At 38.2% G+C, this 13,499-nt stretch overlaps 1 protein-coding gene across 1 annotated transcript; it reads right to left on the reverse strand.

Moving 5' to 3' along the window:
- Window positions 1-1,261: 1,261 nt before the first annotated feature.
- sgms2a (sphingomyelin synthase 2a) lies at window positions 1,262-12,953 on the reverse strand. Its single transcript, XM_084382143.1, has 6 exons — window positions 12,776-12,953; window positions 6,500-7,003; window positions 5,424-5,541; window positions 3,761-3,914; window positions 2,964-3,130; window positions 1,262-2,064 (listed from the first exon to the last, which is right to left on the reverse strand). Exons 2-6 carry the CDS (start codon window positions 6,946-6,948, stop codon window positions 1,879-1,881), a joined length of 1,074 nt encoding a protein of 357 aa, XP_084238269.1. The 5' UTR covers window positions 6,949-7,003; window positions 12,776-12,953; the 3' UTR covers window positions 1,262-1,878.
- Window positions 12,954-13,499: the final 546 nt, after the last annotated feature.

Genomic DNA, 13,499 nt, shown 5'->3' on the forward strand with positions numbered 1-13,499 from the left:
CGTGTGTCAACGTAGCACAGTTACTGGCTCCCTATTGGTTGACAGTCCTATGACCGGCTGTGATTGGTGCACTGTGACAGTGACGCTGCCGGCCCTTTAAATGGGCTTAAAGGCAACACCTGCTGTTAGCTGCAATGCTAAATCATATGAAACAGCAACAGGCAGCTGGAGAGTTTTATTTTGAATATTGCATTTGTATCTTTCCATCTTCATATCTTATTTTTGTCTTTTCTTTCTTGTTTTGCTTTTCTATTACCAGCTATAAGGGCCTACAGTGCATTTCACTGCATATTGTACTGTATGCTCTGTGTATGTGATATATATAAGGAACACTGAACCTTGATTTATAGTTAAATCAATCACAATCACGAACTGTTTTACTGTACATAAAAGTTTAATGAAGCTTAGATCTGCTAGATTTTGAACTAATGGGCAACTGCAAGGCTAATAAACATTCTTCTATTCGTGAACAGCAGTTAAGAGAGTAAGGCACAGCCTGTGACACAAATGTAAAACCAAGGCGACAAAACTCAAAACACGGGATTGGAACTTTTAAAAATATGTTTGTGGACACACCAAATGTATATGGTCAAAAGAAATTCATTTATTTTATTAATATCAAATGTTTGCATGTGGCTCTACTTCAAATTACACACATAGATGATGACATATATGCAAGATAATGTTATCGACTATCGTGCATTAGTAAACAGTGAAACTGTAAAAAGAAAAAATCTATCTTACAGTGCTGAAAAACTAAATAACTAGCCATTCAATCCTTTCTTACTTTCTCCTATCCTTTGGTTTTTCTAATGCTACCTACTAAGAATAAAATAGTATATTTATGTATGTAGCAACTGCAACATAAAAAAAACAAAAACATCAACATTGATGACAGTCAACCCATGATTCCTTATGCAATCACGTGAGCAAGCTGACCTAACCATACACTAAATGAGGCACACTAGTCAGCTAACTACATATTATTGAAACATATAGGCCAGTTATCTGTATGATTGTCCCAAGTGTACGGACATTCACATGAGGCTCAACGGATCGTTTTGTAAGTTATTGAGCAAGAATCTCTGACGTATCCTCCACCTCAGAAACATTATATTTCCTTGTATCAAAGGAATTATTTTAGAAAAAATATATTTCCTGGGACTTTTTCTGAAAAGTTGAAGAGATCCATTAAATATATAATGTCTAAAACACCCGGCTGCACCATATAGCATAATGATGACTTTTATTGATGATTCATTTAAACAAAAAAGACACTGAAGCCTTGATATGGTTACAGTTTAATACAATGCTACAATAATGAGACTACAGCTATGAGACACACACTCGAGGCTACTAAAATGAATACAATATTAATAAAAATAATAACAATAATAATAATAATAAAAAACTCAGAAAAATAAGAGAAACAAATAAACAGAGTCGTAACGGCAGTTTTTGAACACTTTCTGACGTTAAACACACTAAGGCACCTTGTGACTTGAGCACATTGATATCATATTGAGGTAAACCCCGTCAACACATACAGTATGAAAGAGTTATGTGAGCAGATCTAAAAATAAAACAAGTCTTGCAAATACTGCAGCAAACGCTCTGTTCATGAATGAAATTCACTAGAAGCTGATACAAGTATCAGTTACAAAAACAATGACGGCTTTAGAGGACTTCATCTCATAAATAAATTACACCGACAGGAACACACAGAGACAGAATGATTATCCTTCTTGACACATTTTCGCAGAAACACTTCTTTCGTAGCTATGCATTTGGTATCATTATGTTCCTGTCCAGCAGACAAGACTGACTGAAGGAGAACCACTTCAATGGATTATCAGGCAACACTGCTGGGTATCAGGGTCACTCCTCTCGTGTGCTCTGCACCATGGAGTACTTCTTACAGGGGTTCTTAAGGCAGGCAGGAGGCCAGGTGATGGGCCAGCTGTAAGAGCACGGCACCGCGGTTTGGACGTTCCTCTCCAGGAAGTTGAACAGCGGATTCCACCAGGTGTTGGTGAGGTAGTTGTTGGGTGAGCATTTCAGAGTCTGTCAGGGAGATATAAGTTAACATTTAGAATAATATCAGCAATCATAAAAGTTTTTGGTTATACATTTCTTTCCGTACACCACCATCACTTCTTTCAGTCACAATATGACTCGTTTATGTAATTTAAAAGTTTATTTTGTTGTGATTGCATGTCAGATATTTCTATGTGGCTAATTTCTCTTTTTGAAATGTGAATTCCCTATGCTTGTTTATTGTTTTGTAATATTTGATGCTTCCTTCTTAATGGAGACGATACACAAATCTAAGATATCAAATCACCATCCTCTTTATTTAACTGCAATACTTTGAATAGAGGAACTAAAAAAACAACATCATATTCAAATAGAAATCAGCAGCCATGTGTGATTTCTTTTTAAATTTTGCATTAAACATATTAAGCATGTGGCATATGTATTTGCTTATCTAAAAGGCTCATATTATATCACCTCTTTACTAGATTGACTTTGAATCATTTATGCCATTTTAAACTTTTACTTTACACCATTGTAACGAGGGCCAGACCTTATGTGTGTTTTAAATTTAAATAAAGGCTAATTCTAAATAAATACATTCATATTTAAATTATCTTAAAAAAAACATTTTGCTTGGTATGTTGCCTTATTAACTTTGGCCAGTAGAGGGGGTAATTCACCACGTTGAAAAGCCAAATATGGCACGACATCTAGAGTATTCTGACACAGTCTAAAAATACATCTTGTACTTTCTGTAAAAACACAATTATATAGACCCTTTCTTTTAAATAGAAATGTAAGATGTGAACAAAATGCAGCCATGTATCACCAGACAGACAGTAAAGCTCTCCATGCATAATGATTAATGTGTAACAAGGTTCAAAGAGAGGGGAGCTGCCACCCAGCGCTCAGCTCTGTGTTCACACCTGTAAATTGGCCATGGTGTGGTACCACCAGAACAGGCGGGAGGTGATGAAATAGGCTACGACCACATCCACACTGTAGTGCTCGTGTGCCACCAAGATGCACACCACACCCACGGCGGCGAGCAGCCAGCACATCAGATGGTACCACCAAAACGACCGCGGCGAGTCTGGAGAGGGAGATGAAGAGACCAGAGTGTTGGCAATATTTATGACAACATCTATTTTTGTTCTGTTCCTCCATGTTTCCACTGTTAAAATAGGGCGATCTGTATAGTTTCAGTGTAATTTGCCAAGAACAGTGAGTTTACTGTTGCTGAATTGTTATACTGAGAGTTGTTTTTAATTTTTTGTCTACTTTTACTGATACTGTGGATAAAATATTGAAGACACCTCTCAGTATAACACAACATAACTCAACAGCACCTGCAACTACAGTCTTCAAAATGACCATAAAGTTGAATGAATACCTCTCTAAAGCAGTTTAAATCAAAACCGAACATTACAACCTTCATGAAGCCACAATATAGCAGCTCTGTTGTATGAGACTGCATTAGCTTTGATTTGGCGTGACTAATTAACTGGGTGTATATCCATTAGCATACAACTTTAGACAATATATAACATATCTGCAGATAATACAAATAATTTGAATGTTATCCTGTAAATCCTAATAGCGGTAACACACGTCACTTATTTGCATCCTGTAAGTACCTAGAAAGCCTGTGTATTCATATATTATTCATTCACATAAATTATTCCATACGGGAAAGCAAACAAGTGCTGCTTTGAGTACTCACACTCCTTGATGAACAGGTAGGTGAGAGTGAGCATCACGGTGTGTCCACTGTACAGGAAGTCTCCACACAAGAGATGGGAGCTTGTAATGGACAGACCCCCACCAGAGACCAGTCGCAGGATTCGCTGGATTTTCGCCTGGGAGTCTCCGTGGAGCTGAGAGAGAACAGGAAGGAAAGGAAAATAGATAAGCATATACTGAAAAAGCAACATCAGAGCTGACTAACAATTGTTTTCATGATCAATTTATTTGTTGAACATGGTTTTTAATTAATCATCATTTATTTTACAAAATATTAGAATAAAGTAAAATAAATATCCAAAATAAGTTCCTTATGCTCAACATAACTTAAATAGCTTGGTTTGTTTGACCAACAGCTCAAAAGTCAAATGAAGAAAAGCAGCAAATCTTCACATCTGAGAAGCTGCAACCAGAGAATATTTGGCATATTTGCTTGATAAATACATGAATACTAACACTAACATGAATACTAACGCTTAAAAAATACTTGGATATTCTGTCTGAGTATCACAAACACTCACATGAATATTGACACATGAATACTAACGCTAACGGCAACATAAATAATAAAGCTTAATAAATACTAAGATATTACCACTAACATGCATACTAACCAAATACGTGAATACTAATACTAACACTAGCTCTAACATGAATACTAACGCTTAATAAATACTTTGATACTAACACTCACATGAAACTGTCAATAAATACGTGAATACTAATGCTAGCTGTTAGTACTTGAATACTAATGCCTAATTGATAATCCAAACTTTTAAAGGATTAGTTCAACACTGCTTTCCTCGCAACCTTGCAACGATGACACGAATGCAGGACGTTAATGCGCTAGAAAAAAGAAATTGTCTGGCAGATGATGCCTGAAAAACTGTTGTTTTTACACTTTCTTTTTTACTTTGGATTAAACAAATTAGCTTTAAAGGTGCAAGTATGCAGATTTTGTGATCATTGGACTGACCAAGTGTTTCCAGCCTTTGTACAAAACTAAGCTAACAGTCTGTAGCTTCATACTACTTCATACTACATGAGAGTGGTGTGAATCTGAATAAGATAACCAAAGATGTCAAACCATTCCTTTAATTTTCTGTAGAGCTCTTCAACTCTAGGCAGCATAATTTGAATTGGTGATTTACATGGCTGGGAAATTGTAGTGAATAAAACAAAGATAGTCAAACGGTATCATCAGCTACACCTGATCAAATCTTTGGCTCTTGTGCTTGTTGCTGAAATTAAGGACAACTCTCTTCTTGCAAATGAAATTACTGAGGATAAATCATTTTTTAAAGGTAAATGTTCATGAGGATCTTTAAGCTTAAGCTAAAGGCTTTTATACAGAGTCCAATACATTTCAAAATCAACCACAGCTCTGTCCGACATCTGATCCTTTTGCAGCACATAACCAAGCAAACAACTGCCAGTAGCACATGTTTTTGATCAAACACTGATGCACCTCAATACTGTCAGTGTCCTGAGGCAGTAAAAAGTCAAAATGGCTTTTTTTTTTTCTTTTTTTATAGCTGCCTCACTTGCGTGGTTGTGCAAAATGACTCCCTGAGGGTGCACGAGAGTACACGGCTGAGCAACGACAGCTGATGCGCAGCTCTGATGTTCAGCATGCTACTCACCTTCGGAGCACATGTCATATGCATGCCAGGTACAGGCAGGGTGGTGATGTACATAGTGACACAGCGGTACAAGTACAGGGTGCCGATCAGGAAGAAGAACCGCCTGCTGGCTATTGACCTGCAAATGGACAATATTAAAACAGCAATTAAGTGCTACATAAAGGTATTGATCTCTTAAATGTGACGTGCTATTTATAAAGACTACAAAATACCACAGCATTACTAAATCTATTTTGTTGTTAGATTTATGTTTCTATATCTTTATTTCCACTGGCAAATCACCAAATGTGGAAGACTTATTGATAAAAAATTTAATTTAATTAAACATTTATCAGTTATCTACTCAACAGTGAGAGTCTGGTTTTGGTGTCAGCTCTAGAGACCAAACGTGCTTTCTAAACCACTCAAGTTTAACAGTTACACAGGGAAAACATCACTGAAGAAAGGAAAGAAATACAATTTCAGAGTTACAGACGAGAAGGTGGCGAAGCTCTGCAGTTCAAGACTGCGTTTCTACATTTGTAAGAGATGCATCACTGGATATTTTGTAGGAGAATTCGGACAATTACCAGCCATGTTTGTAGCAAAAAAAAAAAAAAGTGGATATTGTTAACAGGAAGTCAGAACATCTCCAGACTTGTTAGTGGCGACAAAACTGGGTGTTTTTAACAAGACCTAGGGACATCTTTAGCAGTGTTTGTAATGACCAAAACATGCATTTTGAGCCATATCATGATCTTTTCCTAACCTTAACCAAGTGGTTATTGTTGTTTATATGGTAATATATCAAATAACTATTTCTGTTTGTATCAATACATCATCAATATTGTAAATATTAACTTTCTGAGGTTGGATTTTTTTTTCCAAAACAACATGGTACACCCTTAAATGTTCTAACCTTGTGTTTGAAAATCAGCCTGGCATTAACACTACATTAAAAGATGAGGCTGCATTCTTTTTATTTATTTCTGTTGTCAACAAATCCCAAGAGAAACAATAGATACCACAAAAAAACAAAATATCTCCAGACTTATCCTTGCAGCTGACAGAGAACTTTGTGTATCATAGGTTCTTACTTGTATCTGAAGAAGAACAACTGGATCAGCCAAATGGCCAGCAGCACCATGCCATTGATCTCTGTCACTGTAAATGCCCACTTGACTCTGTCGATATAGTCAAAAAACTTATCAGGAAGAGGCGGGCTGCTTTCTTTGGGCGGGACTCTCTCGTGGACGACAGTGATGACGACTGTGGTCAGGACCAAGTTAAAACCAGCATAGAAGAAGGCGATTACGGTCTTCCACCACTCCATGGGCAGACGATTGACCTTGGACTCCGGCACAGAGATCTTCACGTAGTCGTTATGCCTCCCTATGCCTTTCCGAAAGCCCCTCTTTGTGTCCTCTGCGCCCGGGACGTGGACCGGACATGTTTTACCGCTGCTGGGCACAGCAGCACTCTCCATGCCTGGGTTCAGATTATGAGTGGCAGAGTCCCTTGCATCCACAAGCTCCTGTGATGCCATGGGTGCCTGCACTGTCCATCCACAGACACCACTCCGCTGGGTTGAGACTTTTTAGCTGCCATGAGATAGAAATAAAATAAGATAAAGATTAACTGATCCCACACTGGGGGAAATTCACTTGTTACAGCATCTCAAGAGTCTGAAGCAGAGGTAAAAAAAAAAGGTGATTCGGGTGATGGATAAATGACGCAAGATAAACACAAGACAAAATGAGAGGAAACAAAAGGTTGGACACTGACAAACTTGTTTGGAAAGCACAAGCATGCTATTATAATTTGTGAAAGATAGAAGTAAACAGGTTCTGCTTGCTTGCTTAAGAGTGCCAAATCACCATGATGAGAAACAGGGAGATGAACTATCATTTACTTTTGTTTCCACTCCTTATCCTCGGGATTAGCAAAGAAAGAGATGGAGCTTTTATTGATGCAAAGTTCTGGATCCCGCTGGCTGAAATGTCCATTTTAGACTGAAAAGCTCTTTCTGCGTTTATAGCAGACGGCTATTCTAGATGCGGTTGTATAAGTTAACACTGTGTGTTATATTTTCCTTTCCCCGGACATTCAACAGAACCACCATGACAGTTTTCTGTTTGGACGTTCAGTCAGACTCTTATTTTAGGCCTTCCAAAAGTCTTTCCGCCTCACTGCTTTGGTTTTATGATTTTGTCCTCAACCGGCTGCTTCTAAGGTCGCAGCAGTTTTCATGGTCAAACATTATCTGTTGCAGCAGAGGAATGTGCCTCCTCATTTTTTAGGAATGCAAAAGTAACTAAGCTAAATTAAACTAAACAAAACATACTGAGATTGAAGGCTCATTCTTGACCTTGGAAACAGCAGTTGGCAAAAGCAATCTGACGACCAGCATTATTTAGTAGCTGTCCTGGGTGGAGTTCGCCCAGTTGCCATGGAATTTGCAGAAAACCCTTTTTTCTGAGCACTTTAAGGACTTATTGTTAATGGTTGCATTAAAAATCTATGGCAACTGGGCAAACTCAATTAGCTGAAGAAGATAATGAGATATGATTGGAAGCTTGTGATGAGATTGTTTCATCAACAAAATAACACAGAGCTAAACTGAACTAAACTAAGCCAAGATAAGCCAAACAAAAATAAGAAGCCAAGCTAAGCTACCCTATACCAACCTAAACTGAAGTTCAGTAAAAAGCGAGCTAAACTTAAATAAACTAAAGTGATAGGGTTAGGGAAAACCCAATTTCTGTCTGAGCACTTTAAGGTCAGTCCATGACAACTGGGGAAACACCATCTGCTGAAGAAGATCATGAGTTACAACTGAAAGCTCCAGCTACTAAATTGACCTTGTGGTGAGATTGTTTTATCAACAAAACAATACAAAATAGAACTAAACCAAGCTAAGCTAAAATAAGCTAAGATAAACTAAACTTGAATAAATTAAAGTAAAATAAGCTGAGCTAAATTAAGTTAGTCTACACTGTACCAACCTCAACTATTCACCCAGACCATGGTATATAATAATATACTGGATGGATTGTTGAGCTGAAGTGAATGATTAATAATGACAGCCAGAAGAAAAACAACATTGTTGATCTCCTTTCAGTTAATGACTTGAGAGAGCACAATGACCATTTTCATTCTTTCATGTCTAAAAGGCTTCTAACAGCTCCATTAATGGATTTGAGGATACTGCTATCAGCCATGGAATGCATCATAATAAATGCCATCTGGGATACATACAAAATGTCATGTTTACTTGTAGGCAAAACCTGGCACTAGGACAAAACGATGGGATGGAAATAGAGTGTGGCTGGACACAAGAGAGCTGATGAAAGTATCAGTTTTCTCAGAATCAATTTTCGGGAAAATACTATTACAGTAGAGGTTTATAGCAGAATGCCCTGTGACTAACCCATAGCAGATTTGGCCTCTGTTATGCAACTGATGGATGGCTACAGAACACGAAACCTGACAGACGTTAAGGACGTTAAAGGGGTCATAAGGTATATTAATACTGACCAAGATGGCAAATAAGATCAACAAGAGCAGACAAACAATGTAAGCCAATTACATTGCCATGTCTCCTCTGTTGTTAGTGGGATGATGTTGCAGCTGTGTGGTTAGTTATACTGCAGGTTGTGATCTTACATGTCAACGACTGAGTCACTCTATGGCTGGTGTTTACATCATGAGTGTGAGAAATTGTGAAAGTGTCTTTTTGGTTTTTGGAATAAAACATAATTCACTTTTTTTATTTTTTACATCTCTAATATCGAACAGCTCAGCTGAACCTTGTGAATTTGAAGACGTCTGTACTTTAGATTAACATCTGAGAGACAGACTGTGGTGGCAATGTCATCTAGAGACAAATCATGCTATTGCCCCATGCAGCCCTACATTGCAAAACTACATTACCATTACAACACAACTTGTTTGATTGTTAAATTGACTTAAAAATATCTAATAAATCCTCAAAGCTGAAGGATACGATACGATACGATACGATGCGATGCGATGCGATGCGATGCGATGCGATACGATACGATACGATACGATACAATTTAGATAAGGAACAATTCGCTATGGTATGGATCGGTCCAATACAATATGATACGATATGATACGATACTATAAGATGCAAAGCCATACCATACCATACTGTATAATTTCATTCGATTCGACATAATATTGCATGCAGGAACTTTGATTTCTTTGTTCTTCTGCTTGCTTGCTTCTTCTTGTGAAAAAACCCCCAGAAGAAACGAAGAAAACGAAGGGAAAAAAATTAACTTCTTTTGCGTGCATACATAAGACCAATGTGCAGGAGTGGCTCTTAAAATGTTGAAGTTTGATTTAAAGTTGTATTTAGATTTTTTGACACATGTCCTCCATACTGAATTTACTGTCCAAAATATGATATAATATAATAATAACAGATACTTTCTGTGTTGGGGTGGACTTCTCATTAAAAGAAAAATAAACCTGGTAGTCTTAATATCCTATATCTGTTTGTATCTGCGTAACATTCAATACAAATCACATGGGAGATGTTTATTTTGTAGTGTTTGCTCTGAGACTGCACATGTGTATTGTACATGGGAGGTCAGCAGAGTGTGTCCATTAGACTAGTTTTCCACTGCTCGTCTCCTCCCTAGTGTACAGTACACAGTGTTTTCCCACCAGCCGGAGCACCCTGCACTCTAAAGGGATGGGTGGTGATGGAAAACTGGCAGAAAAACCTATTCCACATGGTCACAGGGCTGTAATGGATAACTTGGCTGCCTCTGCTCGCTCAAGCTATTTCAAGAGAAGCCACCCAGTTGCCTTGAAGGCTGTATTTTACTCCAGGGTTACCAAGGCTTTGACTCCATTTTGGGGCCTTCATAATAACATGCTACTACTGCTGTCCACTCATTTTCTTCTTCACATCATGTGGACTGTCTTCATTAAAGGGATGGTTAAAAATAAGTCACACCGAGAGGTGGCCCTGCCCTCTTGGAACTGGTGACAGTAAAGAGAGGAGATGACTGTTATAAAAGTGTACATGCTGTAAATCAAGCCTTTCAACTGCATGTTCATTTTTTGGTTCTAGTTTTGTTCTCTTACATGGTTTGCCTTATTTCAGTAACAGATCATCACAAAGTATAGTTTAAAAGTCTCACTGAGGATGCAATTGAAGTGTCTGATACAAGTCTGTTTAACGCTTTGTACACTGCTGTTTGATGCTATATGATAAAAATAAAAATATCTCCTCGATGGCTTTGTCGTTCACGCTGCTGCTATCTGGCAAAAGATACGGAAGTATCCGCTGCCATACCACCAGACAATGGAGCAGCTTTTTCGCTCAGGTTGTGAGACTCCTCAGTTCATCCTCTGCACGTCGCTATATGAAATATTTTTTGTTTTGTTTAATGAAGCCAAAAGGGCCTCGAATTTCATTCTACATCCATGGTGTTGTAAAATAACTAATAAAAGGAACCGTGAAGCTTTTCTAACTTTTAGTTCAGATTCTCTACTTGTAAAACTAACATGCAAAAGTAATCGAATTAAATTAAAAACCTTGCTTTGAAAGTTAATTAAAGCTACTACAAAGAACTTTCATTTTCAGTTTCTTTGTTTCAGTGTTGCACTGTACCACCAGATTAAAGAGCAGCTTCATTCCTCAGGCTGTGAGACTCCTCAAGTAGTCCTCAGCACTTGTTTTCATTTAATTACTTATCCAACTCCGATAAGTGGGAATTGGACCTGCTGACATGCATTGAGAATAACTATTTAATTAGACATAAATAGCCAATCTTTTTCGCTGATGGTCTATTTTGCTTATGTAGATTATAAAGAAGGGTCAGTATTAAATTGATACTGTTTCATAACCAGGTGAAAGTTCCTTGTAAGTATTTGTGAGCACTATGTAACTAGTAAGCACTATGTAACAAGTAATGAAAGTGAAAGTTCTCTTTATGCAGAAAAATAGCTCCTGAGTGCTTTGTTAAAGGACTGTAAGATCTACAGTAAGTAGTATTTAACTGTTGTATCTGGTTCAGTTGGTGGCTAATTTTAACCACTTTGTACTATAAATGAGTTTACTATGTAAGAATGCATTATACAGGCTCATCATACATTATTTGTATAGCTGCTTTATTCTTAGCTGTTAACTAAATGTACTGGAGTAAATGCAACAGTGATTTCCTTGGGATTGTGGTTTTATACCTAAGTAGAGCGCTTGAGTATTTAATTTCTACTACTGATTAGTAATAGAAGTAGAGGCAGTAATAGGTGGTAATACTAGGTCAAGAAGAAGAAGTTAAAATAATCCTGCACATTCATTTACCAGGAAACAAGCCATGATATGAATGAGTATGAGTAAATGTTTGGACCTTTGGTTTTTCCACAGTGATGTTCACTACCTGCACTGAATCCGGTGCACAAAAGTTAGTTAGTTCACTGTGGAAAGATGTTCACCAAAACACATATTCTTTGTTGACAGAACAAATAATGTCTTCATCCAGAAAAGGCAGCCAGCTTTGTGCCACAAAAGCCAAAAAAGGTCCCACTGAACATGGAGCCCAGCCACCCCTTCTTTTCTTGTCCTTTCTTTTCGAGGCACCATGACCACATGTGGGGTGGATCTGGCAGTAATGTGTGGTTCAGGACTGGGTGTCTCCTCCGCCTCACATATATTACAGGGCAGCAGTAGTCTGTCACATGTGATGTGTGCGCCGCAGCCGGTTTTGAAGTTTACTTTGGGGGTGTAGCACAGTGGCCCCCCACACACATACTGTTAGAAACCACCTTCCTTACATGAGGCTGCTGGGTGGGGCAACAGGTCATTACATCTCCTGTAATTAAGCCCTCTCATTTTCAGTCACAGCTTATGCAGAAACTGAATTATTCAAAATGGAGTTAAAGGGAAAACACAAGCACCATTTGTGTAATAGGTAATCTATGTATATTCAAAAATAGTGTTTTGCATCTAGAGCATCATATGACAACTTGCCCATTTATCCCTGTGCAACACGTGATGCTATAAATACCCTGATAATGATGTGTACAACTGACATCATCATACCATAAACACCAAGACTTCCAGCTCCTGCCAAACCGAATCAAACTTTTTTTCATGCCAATACACAATTCAAATATCGATTTTGTCTACTAGAATTCATAACACATGCATTTCTGTATCTATAAGCAAGACTGACTAAAAAGTTGAATGTCATCAGGAGTATCAAATCCATAGCATCCTGTTAAAAGACCACACATTAACGCCACAATTATCTGACAGGATGAAACGCGACATAATGCGAAGATGGGGATACAGATACACATGTTGCACGGACAGTTTCACAGCATCCTACCTGCCTTCCTCGGGCCTCCTAGTGCTTCTTCCTGCACTTGCAGTTCCTTGAATCCCTGACGCTGCTGCGCCCCGTCTGATCGCTTGCTCTGCTCAGGCTGGACTGCTACATTACACGACACTGCCGCTCGCTTTTGAGAGAGCGCTCCTCCCCGAAGCACCACACTGTACAGCCTATTCTCAGCTCCATCCATCCATCCTCTGTATGCCCAGCCTCCTCATCCTCCTCCTCCTGCTGCTGCTGCCGAGCATCCCCCTTTAATTCCGAGGAAGTGTCCTGTAATCAGCACAACCATCGCCCTGTAACTCAGCTCATTTTAAAATACGTGTTCTGGAATATCCAGCTGAAGATTTATTTTTTTTTTGTGAATAAATGTGGATTTATTCTTGAGATCAACTTGGCTATATTTGATTTTTCTTTCTTTTTTATTTTACCATTTTAAATAATTAATAAATACAATCCATCTTTTTATGGATATGCTGATTAAGCCTTAAGTCAAAACAGAGTTTTCATTTTTAAAATCATAGGTGATTAAATATCTATATATCTAAATAAGAACTGTATTTTTTTCCTATTTGCTTTGTAAGCGCTGGTCCCAGATCAGTTGAGTCATCCAGCCGGTCGCTACGCTGTGACACGACAACGAAACGGAACTGACATCAGATCAGTTTCTCACCGAACCGACCGCTGACGGACCGAATGAGGAAATGCGTCATCACGTCGC

The sequence above is a fragment of the Pagrus pagrus genome (genome assembly GCF_965226575.1).
Source record: "Pagrus pagrus genome assembly, chromosome: 2".
In the NCBI taxonomy this organism is placed as follows: Eukaryota; Metazoa; Chordata; class Actinopteri; order Spariformes; family Sparidae; genus Pagrus; species Pagrus pagrus.